The sequence below is a fragment of the Ursus maritimus genome, unplaced genomic scaffold (genome assembly GCF_017311325.1).
Source record: "Ursus maritimus isolate PB19 unplaced genomic scaffold, ASM1731132v1 scaffold_1, whole genome shotgun sequence".
NCBI lineage: Eukaryota > Metazoa > Chordata > Mammalia > Carnivora > Ursidae > Ursus > Ursus maritimus.
Window position 1 is genome coordinate 56032479 of NW_024423343.1, and position 16146 is coordinate 56048624.

The 16146-nt window shown below is 36.5% G+C and overlaps 1 protein-coding gene and 1 pseudogene across 15 annotated transcripts in view; one reads left to right on the plus strand and one right to left on the minus strand.

Annotated features, from left to right (window-relative positions):
• The window catches only part of ATF2 (activating transcription factor 2), a 96333-nt gene that overhangs the window by 17157 nt on the left and 63030 nt on the right, over positions 1–16146 (plus strand). For 13 of the 15 annotated variants that reach the window (XR_567533.2, XR_567534.2, XR_567535.2 and 10 more), the window contains 2 exons: positions 9824–9898; positions 12245–12314. Coding sequence is in view for 12 of the 15 variants with exons in the window: in XM_008687162.2 (XP_008685384.1) it covers positions 9867–9898; positions 12245–12314 (102 nt within the window). In the remaining 3 variants the exon portion in view is untranslated. Of the gene's footprint in view, positions 1–1594; positions 1699–9823; positions 9899–12244; positions 12315–16146 lie in introns of those variants that run through there. The other 2 variants (XM_008687159.2, XM_040643677.1) reach the window with 2 other exon arrangements.
• LOC103659592 lies at positions 5155–6179 on the minus strand (annotated as a pseudogene).

Below are 16146 nucleotides of genomic sequence, written 5' to 3' on the forward strand. Positions count from 1 at the left end.
CAGAGTTGCAGTGGGATGGGGGTGGTGACAGTGGATTCCAAACTCCTTGCCAGGGTAATAAAGGTCCTTCAAGATTTGCTTCTTTTTTCTGGCCTTATCTCTCTTCCCTTCAACCTTATATCCCCATGCTTCAGCCATCAGAAGTTCTTAAAGATCCCTCAGTGTCCTCTGCTTCATTGTGATTCTCCATGCTTGCTGTCTTCTCTGCTGAAAACATCCTCCCTCACTGCCTGATGCCTCTACCTTTGAGACTACACTCAGGCATTACTTCCTTCAGTAGTAGCCTTCCCAGACCCTCTCTCCACATTTGGCTATCTGTTTGTCTTAGTTAGGAGTTAGAAACTTAATCGGATAAATTCAGGTTTAAAAAAAAAAAAAGAGCTCATACTCAGAATACTGAAGACTTGCATGATTAAGTCACAGAAAGCATAGTCAGGCATTACAGAAACTACTTTTCTTCTTGGCTGCGTGGTTTCTCATCTCTGTTTTTCTGTGCCTATTCTCTTCTGGGTTTCATTAATTTCTTATCAGTATGAATATGATAGTAAATGTCTACCAGTCCAGATTATGATTTGGAATCTCTGCTGCCCACCTCTGTTTTTTCTTTTTACAAATTTCCTGAAGAGGTAATCTGATGGGCTTAACTTAGTTAGGTGTCTCCCCTGGTTCACCTGAGGCAGGTATGTCAGGGTCATGGATATTATAGGATTGCCCTTCACTGGTAATCAGGCTCTCTTAAGAGGGGAGTGTGGGGGGCGCCTGGGTGGCACAGCGGTTAAGCATCTGCCTGTGGCTCAGGGCGTGATCCTGGCGTTATGGGATCGAGCCCCACATCAGGCTCCTCAGCTATGAGCCTGCTTCTTCCTCTCCCACTCCCCCTGCTTGTGTTCCCTCTCTCGCTGGCTGTCTCTATCTCTGTCGAATAAATAAATAAAATCTTAAAAAAAAAAAAAAAAGAGGGGAGTGTGGGTGCTGAGGAGAGATGACCAGCTCCATGATCTTAATCCCCTATGTTCCCATAGTGCCTGTGTATATCTTTATCGTTTTATGTATATCACTGAATTATTCTTGTTTGTCCTTACTAACCTGATTTTGAGGGCAAGGACCATATCTCTTAATGTGGCATAAGGTACAAAATATGCAGTCAGATATTTTCCAAGTACATTTTATAAAGTAGTTGAATTAGAAATGTTTGGGAATGCTATACATTGTATGTAATATTTAATATTATCCATATTTTAGAAATCTGCTTTGAAACTTGAGTACATGCTTTAAAAGTGAGAAATTATAACATTTATAGTTCTATGGCTAGCTAGAAGAACAGTAAAATTAACATTTTAGAATCCAGAGATTTTTGGGGTGCCTGAATGGCTCAGTCGGAAGAGCATTTGACTTTTGGTCTTGGAGTTGTGAGTTTGAGCCCACATAGGGTGTAGAGTTCACTTAAATAAAAAAACTTAAAATATTTTTTTAACTAAAAAAAGAATCTAGAAACTTTTGAAGTTAATCACCAGAAATTGACTTGCTCCCTCCCCTTTTTTTTTTTAAGATTTCATTTTTAAGTACTCTCTGTACCTGATGTGGGGCTCGAACTCACAACCTGGAGACCAAGAGTCACATGCTCCACTGACCGAGCCAGCCAACACCCCTCTTCCTCCCATTTTTAAAGCTTAATTTACCTACCCTATTTTCTATGAAGTAAGTTGGTTTTTTTCTTACTTATTTTTGATAGATATTGAAGAAAAGCCAAGTATTTTTGGAATCATTTGAATGATAGTATTCCCATGTCATTTTGAATTCTGATATTATGACCTAAAGGATCATCTTGCTTAACACATTCTATATATTTAAAAAAAGGAACTAATAGGACAAGTAATTGATATCATCTCTTGAGTTTTTATTCAGATATGGTAATTGTTCTATTATGATTCTGTTTGCTCTTACCTGACAGTATAGAAGTGATTTTTCTTCTCTTTGACATCCCGTAACATGAAAGCTATAAACCAGAAACAAGCAGAGAATCATTAGAGAATCCGTGTTTTGTAGTATTTTTCTCATAACTATTCCTAAACACTATATGACACTAATTATACATGGTTATATAGTATATTTATGTGCAAATAGCTATAATTTAAACTCCTTCTATAAGTTTTTTTCATTTTTAATTTTTTAGTTCAGAACCTTTTAAGAGTGAGTTGCCAGCAAGATGTCCCATTACCCCAAATACTTTATTTTCTACAATAAGACATTTTCCTACAAAACCACAATGTAGCCCTGAAAATCGAGAAATTGACATTGATATATTGCTACCATCTAATCTGCAAATCACTTTTAAGTTTTCCAGTTGTTCCAATAATGTCTTTTTATAGCAATGGTTTCTGTCTAGAATTCACATTGCAGTTACTTGTCATGTCCTACTCATCTTTTTTAATCTGAAATAGTTCTTCAGTCTTTCCTTCAGTTTGATGACTTAGGCACCTTAGAAAATTAAAGTCCAGTTATTTTGAAGAATTTACCTCAATTTGGGGTTGTGTGATATTTTTCATGATTAGATTCACGTTTATGTATCTTTGACATGACTGTCATAGAAGTTATGCTCTGTCCTTATTGCTTCCTATTAGAGTACATGATACTGGTTTTCCTTATTTCTCATTTTGTTAACTTGGATCATGAGTAAGGTGATATTTGTCAGACTTTTGTAACTAAAATATATTTTATCAGGAAATATTTTGGAGGATATAAATGTCCTGTCTTATCGAAAGTTGAATTTATTCTTTTATATATGTGTGGATTAGTGGAATCCTATTTTATTCGCAATGTGATCCATTACTGTCATTATTTATTTTGATTCTATTGTTTCAGATTTGGCCACTTTATGGCCAAATTCACAACCAAGTCCTTTTTTGTTTTCTTGCAAAAGATATTCAAAGCCCATCCTGTACTTGCCCTACCCTAGCCTTGGAGCCAGACAATTCTTGAAGGAACCCAGGTTCCTTTTGGTAAAGAATGGTATTCAGACATCAAGATCTGGGTGCCTAGTGGGTATATTGCTTTGAGGGTATCAGTGTTCTCAGGCCCTCCTCAGTAGACACAGCTAGGGAAATATATGAACATGTATGCAGATACATATACACATATTATCATCTATAACTTCATATCTCTATTTCTGTAACACCAATATCTCCAAATTTCATCTGATTACCAAGATTCATGCTGTATAATTACCTTCACCTATAGTGTGAATTTACCTTTACCCACTACATCCTTGATATATCCATGTATTTTGTCAGTCCCTATGTGTGTATATAATGAATCACCTGTTGCCACCAGACCCACTCCTTCTCATCACGTAGATGTTCTCCAGCTTGGGCCGTGGTATCCTGTGCTGGAGTGGTACTGTCTCTATCCCTCGCCTCATATGGTTGCCTCCTCATACTTTCCTCTGGCCACTCTCTATTCCCATGGACAGTTTTCTCACCCTGCCCCAGCTGTGACACTCTGGACTGTCTGCTCCCCAATAGCCTGTCTAAGCTGCTTTTCATAAAGACATCCTTATATATGTTTTTTATGGAGGCGTGGCTTTTGTATTTTAAGTTATAAGAAATGGTTTGCTAGTTAATTTCTCCCATTTTCTTCTATTGTTCCTTGAAGCATTCTTTACTATTTTTTACTGGCATCTCATATTATGTGTGATTTTATTTGATAATAGGTCTGTTCAATAATTCTAGAAGTCCTAAAGGGTCTTTCTACACTACTTTTTTTAAGAGGTGGTTTACATAAAACTTCTGTATTGTTGTAGGCATAGAATAGCAGGGCGTAACGGTTAATATATATAGTGTATAGCAAGGCATACCAGCTGGCAGGCACAGTATAGCATTAAAAATGTTCTTGTCCCATTTTTTACCTTGAGCAAGTTACCCTTTGGGACCTCATTTGTAAGTTAGGTAGTTGGGACTAGATCAAGAATACAATAAAGTACACGATCAGAAATCCATGTGCTAAGAAAGCCTACTATGATCTATATTCAAGAGAGAATTTTGGACTAAGATTTTGTGGGTTTTTTTGTTTGTTTGTTTGTTTGTTTGTTTGTTTTAAAGATTTTATTTATTTATGTGACAGAGAGACAGCCAGCGAGAGAGGGAACACAGCACGGGAGAGGGAGAGGAAGAAGCAGGCTCCCAGCCAAGGAGCCCGATGTGGGACTCGATCCCGGAATGCCGGGATCACGCCCTGAGCCGAAGGCAGACGCTTAACGACTGCGCTACCCAGGCGCCCCTAAGATTTTGTTTTTTAAGAATGGGCAAAGGAAGCATTCACAGAACTACAAATGACCATTATATATATGAAAAAGTTTAACGTTATTAGTGTATCAAGATATGCAACTTTATTTTATTTATTTATTTATTTTTTAAAGTTTATTTATTTATTTGACAGAGAGACAGCCAGTGAGAGAGGGAACACAGGCAGGGGGAGTAGGAGAGGAAGGAGCAGGCTCCCAGCGGAGGAGCCTGATGTGGGGCTCGATCCCAGAACTCTGGGATCACGCCCTGAGCCGAAGGCAGACGCTTAACTACTGAACCACCCAGACACCCCCAAGATATGCAACTTTAAAATTAGGGTCTTTTTTCACTATTCTGACAAAAATGTTAAATAATATTCTTTGTTGGTACAGGTGTTGAGAAATGAGCTGTTTCTGTACACTACTGGTAAAGTAGAAGTCAATACTACATATCGGAGGGCAGTTAACAATGTAAATCAAAAGTCTTACAAATATGCCTTCACTTTGACATAGTAGTTTCGTTGCTATTGTTTTTCGTTGTTTTTTTTAATTAAGCAAAAATTTTATTTCCAAGTTCGTCAAAGGTTATTACAAACACAAAGTACCTTTTTAAAGTGTCCCAAATTAAATCAAAGCCACATCATCAAAGTAAAACACTTGTGACATTAAGAATTCATTTAGGTTGGGGCACCTGGGTGGTGTAGTCAGTTAAGCGTCCAGCTGTTGATTTCAGCTCAGGTCATGAGCTCAGGGCCGTGAAATCTGTGGTCAGCATGGAGTCTGCTTGAGATTCTCCCTCCCTTCCTCTGTCCCTCCCACTTGTGCGTTCTCTTTGTCTCTCTCTCAAATCTTTTTTTTAAAAAAGAGTTCATTTAGGTTGTAGTATTTTCACATTATTTTATTTTTAATCATTTGCAGTGTTCTGAAAATCACATTTAAATATTTTTTTAAAGATATGAAATAATGTATTATATTTATTTTTTAAAGTACAATCACAACTATAAAGTAGAGGAACTTAAAGAAGACAAAGACCAAATCTGTTTCATATGCAGGATGGGGCATTTTAATACACAATATGACATGAATCTTTCCAAACAAGTTTGCTTAGAAGCACCTCCCATGTTTAGTGTTAAAACAATCTTCTCATTTAGAAAAATCAAGACATCATTTGATTAATAAAGCCTGTTCTTCCCCCAGTTTTAAAAATGCTTGTCTTCATTTAGAAACTGTAAACTCATGAGAAAAAAAGTTTTTCTATGGTATAGAAATCTCTAGAACAACAAATTACAAATATTCCATTTTTTTAACAAAAATGTTTTCCTTCCCAAAATGTAAACATGTAATAAATAAAACAAACATGTTCCAAACCACCTCTTAATTATAGTAATTCGCTTATGGAAGAGCTGTATTTGGGGGTAACATGTTTGTTTGTCTTAAATATAAAAGCACTTTACCAAAAGAATCAGGCCATTATTATTTAAAGTCTATTACTTCACCCAGTTTCCTTATCTGAATAGAAAGTCATCAGTTTCTGTAGAATTTTGGCTATAGGACCAGACCTCAGGAAAAGTCTGAAATACTTAAAAGTCATTTCGGCTGGAGAAAAGTGTTTTCTTGAGATTTGGAAGCAGTCATTCATCACTTTGTACTTAAATGCATTCCTCAGCAAACTTCTTCCCTACAAGCCTTTAGAATAAAGCAAGGGATCTGGGCTTCTGGAAGAGGTTGCTTGCAGCTGGAACACCTACCAGCAGGGTATCCTTGCAGGCATTCTGCATGCAGTACTGCTGAAACTCTGCAGCCAGCTAGGAGACTTTGGTCCTCTCCATGCGTGCCTCCAGCTTGACCTGCTCCACCAGGCCACCGCCTGCAGAGCAATCACACTGGCCCTAGAAGACATGGCAGAGGTGCTGGGCTCCTTGACATAATAATTTCATTTCTTTTCTAGAAATTCCTCCTGTCAAAATTATTATAGATATTGCTCAAAGCTTTGTTATCATTTGTAGATGATAAAAATCCCACTAATAATAGTGGTTAAAGCAAAAAACAAAACAAAAACAAACCCCAGATCCACTAATAGAGAATTAGTTAAAAATATGTCATGACTGTATGATGGAATACTGTATAGCCATTAGAAATGACATCTAATATTTAATGATATTACTATTTAACAATGTGGCAGAATTTAGGTAATTGTATTTTGAAGAAAGTTGTAACCCTACTTTTACAATTTGTAAAGCTGCATATCTCCATACATTGGTAAGACTGGAATATGTACTCTGTGGAATATTGAACAGTAAATGGTGATATTTTAGGTGACTTTTATTTTTTTCTTTTTGCTCTTCTGTATTTTTATGGGAGCGAATTTAAAAGTTCCGTATTATGTCTTAGTTCAGTACATACAATTTAGTTCATATCCTCAGGAGATAACAGTGACCTCCTTCTGAACCCCAAGCTTCTACCCTCAAGGTTTTTTAGAATTATGTAAGACTGATCATTTACGTGGGATACCTAGTAGTGGAAATTGCTCTGGCTATGTTGTAACAAAATTCAAAGTATACCAACATTCAAAGTATACGTTGAAGTTTGGGTTTCTAAAGTAAAATGCCTTAGAGCAATGAAATAGAGAAACATTTTGAGGGGAACATGTATGTGTTTACACTTGGAATTGTCTTAGGAACCTGGAAAGAAGTCTGCACTGCATGCTTGATTAGCTGATATGAACTCCCTCACTATCCGGGAAGCTTCTTGAGGGCAGGTACCTATCTTAGACCACCACTACATCTCTCCACTACATCTGGCAGATGCAGTGGACACTCAAATATTTGTTGAATGAAAGAAGAAAAGGGGAAACTCTGATGGCGCTAGATCATGAGGGCAAGGAAGATAAAGGACTATTAGAAGAAGAGTTAAGACTGAGATTAGAGAAACCAAAGGACTTTGAGATTTTGTCTAGAACCCTCATGTATTTTTCATGACAGTGACTCTCCTGTCAGTATAGGTTTGGATGCTTGCCAGAGAGTGGTGTAGTATATTAACAATTCTCTATAGTCATCAAATTCTCTAACAACTTAGAGTTGAACAAAGCTTCCTTTCCCTGTGAGCATATTTCCAACGTTGCTGTAAAAGGGAGATAGGAGCACCTGGGTGGCTCAGTTAGGTAAGCTGCCTTCGTTTAGGTCATGATCCCAGGAGTCATGATCCCAGGCTCCTGGGATGGAGCCCTGCATCAGGCTCCCCGCTCAGCAGGAGTCTGCTTCTCCCTCTCCCTCTGCTCCACCCCCCCACTTGTGCTCTCTTTCAAATAGAAAAAATCTTTATTTAAAAAAAAAAGGGGAGGTAAGCCTAGATTAGAGGCTTGAGATTCATTTTAACAAAGAGATAGCATTTAAGCCTCCTAAAGCGAATACCATCATTTATGTCTCAAGGTGCTTCAACTGTTGTATTTACAACTACCTCAGATAGGTTTTAGAAAATAGTAATCAGGAATGGGAATTTTTATTGGTTGGCTAGGAAGTAGGCTGATGTGTAGGTAAGGAACTTGTTTTGTAGAGAAAGAGGGCAGTTGAAGTGGGGGGACAGTGGAAAAGATGAGAGAGAAAAGGGTACAGGGGGCTAATTCCCTCAGAAAGCATTTCTGGAACTTATCAGTTTGGTCCCTGCACTACCTGTGTATTCTTATAGTGTGTTAACTTTTATTCTTACCAAAGGAGTTGAAATTATATTTCTGTATTCCTCTTTCTTCTGCTAGACTAAAAGTCTGTCAAGCGCAGGGACTGTTTTTTCATCTTTGTGTCTTGGCACAAATGTTAAATGTTTAAATGTTTCTTGAACTTAACTGAATTTAAGTTTTGCTTTGATTTTTCATAGCCAATATGAACTGCATTTTCTTATTAGTTTTAGAAGAGTTTTTTGAGGTAGCCTAAACTTATTTGACTTGTTCATATCATATGATTATTCATTCCTTAATATTTAATGAGTAAATGCTACTGTGAGGTAGGCACGTTTTAGGTAGCTAACCCAAAGATAAGTTCCTTGCCCTCATTAAGCTCACATTCTATGGGTAATGACAGAAGCTTGACATTTATAGATTTCCTTTGAATTATTCTAGTGTTCTTTTCTGTCTTCTCACAGACAGCATGGTAAAGTTGGGTGTGAATGGAGGAATAGAACCCTACCAGATACAAGTTTTGCCTGGAAACCAGGAGAAAAAACCTTTCTTCTTCCTACCTCCTATACCAAATCACCGTAACTCCATGACTCAGAATTGTGGCTGTTTATACATTTCCCCACAGGAATTGTCCAGTTCTTTTGAGCAAGACATTCTTGATACCACATTTATAAGCAAAATTATGAAAAAATAATTTTTTCTTTATGTATCACTGTCTTACTTGAATAAGCATATAGTTACTCTTCACCACTGGATGAAGTTTCAGTCAATGTTAGATGAAGTATTTGCAGAATTATTTATTATTATTATTTTTTTAGTAATCTCCACACCCAACGTAGGGCTAGAAGTTGTAACCCTGAGATCAAGAGTCGCATGCTCTTCCGGCTGAGCCAGCCAGGTGCCCCTAGCAGAGTTTTTTAAATGGGTCACTGACCTGGATAGTTTCAGCATGTCATACTTGTTCTTAAACTAACATCAGGGATGCACGGGTGGCTCAGTCAATTAAGCATCTGAGCCTGTTTTGGCTCAGCTCCCGATCTCATGGGTCATGAGATCAAGCCCCATGTCCAACTCTGCACTCAGAGGGAGTCTGCTTGGATATTGTCTCCCTCTGCCCCTTCCCCCTGCCCTGTCTAAAATAAATAAATAAATCTTTAAAAAAACCTAATATCAAATAAATAAGTTATAAGGCTGTGGAAGAGGGAGATGCTTATATAGATCAACTATATTACGGGACAAATAGAATTTTGATGAATTAGGCTGAGAACTTGATCACCTCTGACTACATTTTAAGAAGTTAAAAACTTTCCAAATAGGGGCGCCTGGGTGGCTCAGTTGTTAAGCATCTGCCTTCGGCTCAGGGCGTGATCCTGGCATTATGGGATCGATCCCCGCATCAGGCTCCTCTGCTGGGAGCCTGCTTCTTCCTCTCCCACTCCCCCTGCTTGTGTTCCCTCTCTCTCTGGCTGTCTCTCTCTGTCAAATAAATAAATAAAATCTTAAAAAAAAAAATCCAAATCGATATTCTAAAATGGTACATCTCTTCTTTCTCATCAGACTTCCAAAGTCAGGAGTTTTACTCTTTTAATAGCTGCCTTTCAACCACAGCCCTAAGGGCTGAATTAAATGTTTTTTCTTCTTTTACCCTCTGTGATGGAGTTGGATATATACATACCTATGTTTAAGGCATTTATATGGGTGCTCATATTATAGGAGCAGTATTCTTACCTCTTATGAAGATTCTTAAGAGTGACAGGGTTTGAGGTTGACAGTAGTGTTACAAAGAGTAAAATTATTCAGGTGTTTTTATTTCCTGTATTTCAGGTAGTGTTTCAAAACTATTTTTAACAGTGTGAAACCACTTTGTTTTTCAGTATCTTTGCCATGAAAAAGAGGACGTGATAAGTTGTTCAACTTATGAAATTCAAGTTACATGTGAATTCTGCCAGGTATGTATGCAGTATTTGGTATGTTTACCATTTTTCATATTTTAGATTATAAAAATTTTCAGTTATTTCTTGATAAATATTTCAGTATTTTTTCGATAATTAAAAACAAAAACAAAACACTTATCCAGTATATTAGTTTAGCTGCTAGTCCTATTATGTCTTTTTTTTTTTTTTTTTAAGACTTTATGTATTTATTTGAGAGAGAGAGCATGAACAGGGGAAGGGTCAGAAGGAGACGGAGAAGCAGACTCCTTGCTGAGCAGGGGGCCCGACTCGGGGCCTGATCCCAGGACCCCAAGTTCATGACCTGAGCCAAAGACAGACGCTCAACCTACTGAGCTACCCAGGCACCCCCTGTTATGTCTTTAAATTATCGAATAGAACACCAAAATACACTTAACTATGACAAACATAAACATATTTTAGGGTTTGATTTCTAGAGTTCCAAATAATACTAGTCCCATGAGATGTTCTGTGAAAAAGCGTTTTGAATATAGCAAATGGATGTGGCAAAAATGCCATATTCTAGGTGCTCCTCTAGTCATTTCACTTGAACATATTAAAGGCTCTGAACAGTCCTACAAAAGAAAAAGTACTCCATCATTTACCAAATCTGTTTGATTACATACCTTTTTTCTGTAATAGCTCTTGTCATCCCTGTTGAAAATGCTTTGGGAAACATTGCTTCGAATGGTTAAACAAGCTAATGTTGAAAAAGGAACAATGTTTCCAGACTTTTAATTGAGTCAAATATAGTTGTTATATATAATTTTATAGAAAGAAAGCCAAGGCAAAATTTAAGACCTATAAGTTTTTGGAAAGAATGATTGGGATCTAAAACAAATATAGGAAAATAATCTTAACTCAGAAGTTTCTTTTTATAGTTATTTTGTTCAAATCAGGATCCAAAAAGGATTTACATTTGGTTAGTATGTTTATTTTTTTTTAAAGATTTTATTTATTTATTAGAGCGAGGGCGCGCACGAGCAGCAGGGAGAGACAGAGGGAGAGGGAGAGCAGACATCCCTGCTGAGCAGGGAGCCTGACACGGCTCGATCCCAGGATCCTGGATTCATGACCTGAGTCAAAGGCAGCCGCATAACCAACTGAGTCACCCAGGCACCCCTGATTAGTATATTTATTAAATCTCCTTTAATCTGTAACAGTTTCCACCTACCTCCTCTCCCTTTTGCTCTCCATCACACTTATTTGCTGAAGTGACCAGGTCTTTGTCCTATAGCATTTGGCTGGCTGCATCCAGGTAGTGTTGACAGGTTTCTCCTGTATTTCCTATATTTCCTATAGCTGAATCTAGTGATTAAATTCAGGTTTGACTCCCCATACTCTACACACACACACACACACACACACACTCTCTCTCTCTCTCTCTCTCTCTCACACTCACACTGTACCCTCCCACATCCCCGCCCAAGAGTACTTCTCATGCTTTCTATTGTATCATATCAGGTGGCACATAATGTCTAATTGTCCCACTCTTAGTGATGTTAATTTAAGATTGACCTGTGAGTTCATTATAAAGTTCCCATCACCTTTTTTCCTAATGGTCTTATCATGTGGCCTAGATCCATTATTTAATTGGGCATTAAAATGGTGATTTTCTAATTATTTCATTTTTTATTCACTTAAACTATTGGACAGGAAAGATTTAGCCTGATAGACCACGGTTCCTAACCTTTTTTTTTTCTATAGTGTAAAATCTGCGTGTTACATGTATGTGTCTACTCATAAAAAGATTGGGGGGTAGCGCCTGGGTGGCTCAGTCATTAAGCGTCTGCCTTCGGCTCAGGGCGTGATACCAGCGTTCTCTGATCAAGCCCGCTTCGGGCTTCTCCCTTGGGAGCCTGCTTCTTCCTCTCCCACTCCCCCTGCTTGTGTTCCCTGTCTCGTTGGCTGTCTCTCTCTGTCAAATAAATAAATAAAACCTTAAAAAAAAAAAAAGATTGAAGGGAAATAGGGCTAAAATGTCAGTAAAAGTATTTAATTTCACACTTAAAGAGAAAGGTAGTAAGTTTAGTGAAAATCATATAATATTACATTTAAAATTATTCTTTATTTAAATATCTGTACTGTAGGGGTGTCTGAGTCGCTCAGTCGGTTAAGCATCTGCCTTCATCTCAGGTCATGATCCCAGGGTCCTGGGATCGAGTCCCCTCATCAGGCTCCCTGCTCATCTGGAAGTCTGCTTCTTCTGCCCTCCCTCTGCTTGTGCACGTACTCCCTCTCTCTCTCTCTTTCTCTCTCTCAAAAATAAATAAATAAATCTTTAAAAATAAATAAAGATCTATACTGTAAAACACTAAGCCATTGCTTAATGTTTTATTATAGGCAATACAAGGACCTGTGGAATATGAGTGATGACAAACCCTTTCTATGCACTGCCCCTGGATGTGGCCAGGTAATATATAAATTACTTTAGATCATTTTGTATATTCATATTTATTAAAACTCTGGTGAAAGTTTATGTTGTCATTAAAAGGATTCACCTACAATTTTTTGTAAAATTTTGGAGTTAGAATGTAAGTAACCCAGAAAAATTTTGGGAAGAAATTCTTTTTCCTCATTAGTATATTTGAATTTTTAAAAACACTATCTAATATGGAAAAAAAGTTAGAAGTCTTGTAATGGAAAGGTGGATACCTAGACAAAATCCAGGGCCTACCGGTATCTTCATTTGACCATTATTGGTTGAAAATCATTATAAATTGCTTAATTAGAAATCAGCTATTCATTATCTTGCTTGAAAATTATTTTACTTGCTGAACTTTTATGAAATTAACTAATGTTTACCTCTGACAGTGTCACTAATGCATTAATGTTCTTAATGTACCTAAGTCTAACATCTTCAGAGCATGTATGAAAGCATTTTCAGAAAATAATCTTTCCACATTGTATCAAAAAATAATATTTCAGTGTTTTTAACAGGCCATTAAATTATTAATATATTGCTGTTATAATAATTCTAACTTTAAAATGACTATAGACACCAAGAAATGAAAGAATAAATTTAATGTGTAGACAAATTACAGACTACTTAAGTATATACAAACTGTAAATCATAAATAAGTATTAGTTCATTGGTTCATACTTGTTTTCTCTAGTTGACGTTTTAAATTGAGGTATAATTGATATACAGTAAACTGCACATACTTATAATGTACAATTTCATGTTTTAATGTATATATGCTCATAAAACCATCACCATAATTAAGATAGAGAACATACCCATCACCCCAAAAGTTTTGTCATGCCCAGTTGTTATTGCTCCTGCCTTTGTAAAACACTACTCTGCCATATGTCCCTATAGATTAGTTTGCATTTTCTAGAGTTTTATATAAATGGAGTCATACAGTATGTACTTTGGTCTGGCATCTTTTTTTCCTTATAATTAATTTGCGACTTCCCCATGTTATGTGACCAGTTGTTAACCCTTTTCATTGAGGAATAATATTTCATTATTATACAATTGTGGACATTTGGCTTATTTCCAGTTTTTATTTATTACAAATAAAGCCAGTATGATTTTTTTGTAGACAAGTCTTTGGTATGGATGCATGCTTTTTTTCTCTTGGGTAAATGCATAGGAATGAAATGGTGGGATCATATGTTAGATAGATATTTGTTTTTGAAGAAATCACCAAACTGTTTTCCAAAATGGATGCATCGCTTTACATTTCCACCATGAGTGTATGAGTCTTGTTGTGCCATATCTTTGTCTACATTTGGTGTTGTCAGTCTTCTAATTTTAGCCATTTTCATTGCGTGTATACTGATATATCACGTGGTTTTGATTTGCATTTTTTGATGAAAAGATGAGCACTCGTTCATGTGCTTATTGATCATTTACATTATTTTTTGTGACATTTCAAATCTTTTGCTGTTTTTAAAAGTCAGATTGTCTTTCTTTTAATTATTAACTCGTAGGAGTTCTTTATATATCCTGGATACCAGTCCATTGTCAAATAGTTTCTCCAGGTCTGTGGTTTGCATCTTAATTTTCGTGATAAAAGCTTTTGATTGGAGCGCCTGGGTGGCTCGGTCGTTAAGCGTCTGCCTTTGGCTCAGGGCGTGATCCCTGGATTCTGGGATTGAGCCCCACATCAGGCTTTCCCGCTGGGAGCCTGCTTCTTCCTCTCCCACTCCCCCTGCTTGTGTTCTCTCTCTCGCTGGTTGTCTCTCTCTCTGTCAAATAAATAAATAAAATATTTTTTTAAAAAAAGGTTTTGATCAACAGATCTTTCTAATTTTAATGAAGTCTAATGTATTAATTTTTTCTCTTTTATGGTTGTTGCTTTCTGTGACTTGTCTAAGAAATCTTTGCCTACCTTTAAGTCACAAAGGCATTCTCCTTTGTTTTCTCTGAAAGCTTGTTTTTCCATTTAGGCCTCTGTTTCATCTTGACTTACTTTTTGTGTATGTATATACTGGTGCGAGGTAGGACTTGAAGCTCACTTTTTTACATGTGGTTTTTCAGATATTCCAGCATCAATTGTTGAAAAGATTTTTCTTTCTCCATTAATTTGCTTCAGCTCCTTTATTGAAAATCAGATTACTGTGTAAGTGTAGGTCTGTTTCTCAGCCCTCTACTCTTTCATCAGTCTTGTCAACTTTTATGCTAGTACCACAATGTCTTGATTACTCTAGCTTTACAGTAATGCTTCTAGTCAGGTAAGGTAAGTTCACCAATTTAGTTCTCCTTTTTGAGATTGTTCTGGATAGTCTTTTAATTTTAGTCATTATGGTGAGGATGTAGTGGTATCTCATTATGATCTTAGTTTTCAATGATATATCTAAAGATGTTGAACCAGGGTAAAGATAGGAAGTTACCAGGGTTGGTGCTGCTTAGATAGCTTTGTCAGGGAATGCCTCTCTGATAAGGTGACATTTGAATTAAGACATGAAAATGTAGGAGCAGACCTCTGGTGGAAGTTTTTCAAACCGAAGGAACAACAAATAGAAAGTTTCAAAGGAGGGAATGGGTTTGGGTGTGTTTAAAAACAGAAGGATGACTATTGTGGCTGGAGCATATAGTGACCAACAAGGATAAGAGTAAGAGATTCTGTCAGGTAGAATAAAAGAGTCCATACCTTATAGGGCTTTGTAGACTGTGATAAGGTGTTTGGGCTTTATTCACAGAGCACTGAAAAGCCATTACTGAGCTAAGAGTGGAAACAGGCAGTAGAGACTGACAGCTGTCAGGTGAGAGATAATGGTGGCTTTGTCTAGGTGCTAATAGTGGACAATATAGAGATATAGACTGATTTGACATATATTTTGGAGATACATTAGATATTCATTTTTATATAAATTCAAGAAAGCTAAAAAAACTACACTTCCCAGAATTTTTTGTGAATAGTATTTCCTAGGAAATCAAAAATTCAAATAAGAATTGATTTTAGAAGCACCAATTTGGTGGTGGTGGTACAAGTTATTTTTTGTCATAAATATTGATATTATTCCAAATTTGAATTTTAGCTTTAATGCACTTAAATTTTCAAATTAAAAATTTTTTTAAATATATTTTGTTGATAATGTTATTTTGGAGAGAGACCTGTAGAAATCAATGCAAAGAATTTTAACTGGTTTCTCTTACTATTAAAAATGTTTTTATGTGCCTCAGTCACTATTAGGTATTTCACAGAAAGAGTTCTGTTAATCGCATTTGTCTTAGAGTGATGTTCCATTGAATTTGGTGAAAGAGACAAAGTGAGATAATTTAGTGAAAGTTTAACATAAGAGCTCTTCTATTTTATTTAATATCTTTGCTTTTGGTGATGCTTTCATTGAAAAGTATTTCTTACGTAGAATGTTTATACATTATAAGCTGTTTTACAAAGGAGATAAAGATTGATTTTATTTAGTCTAAAGTTCCACTGGAGGTGTGTAAATGTGTGTGTGTGTAACTTTCTGATGTTGAATAGATTCCTTCAAATTAGTAAAAGAAGCAGTAAAATGAGCTATTGGCCTTATGGCTTTATAACTTAGTTGTACCTATTTAATCTGTTAAATGGGAAAAAAAATCTATATCATGGATGTGAATGTATGTATTAAATGCAGAATGACTGACTTCTTAGGAAGTTAGTTGTGTGAGTGTTTAAGCTTTAGAAACATAGATTTCTCAGATATCAGAGCTTAAATTCATTATAAAAGCAATTGGTTTACCTCCCTTCCATTTGTCATGTTACCCTTCCTTTTTAACTTTATAAGAGGTGGTTATCCATCCTACCTTT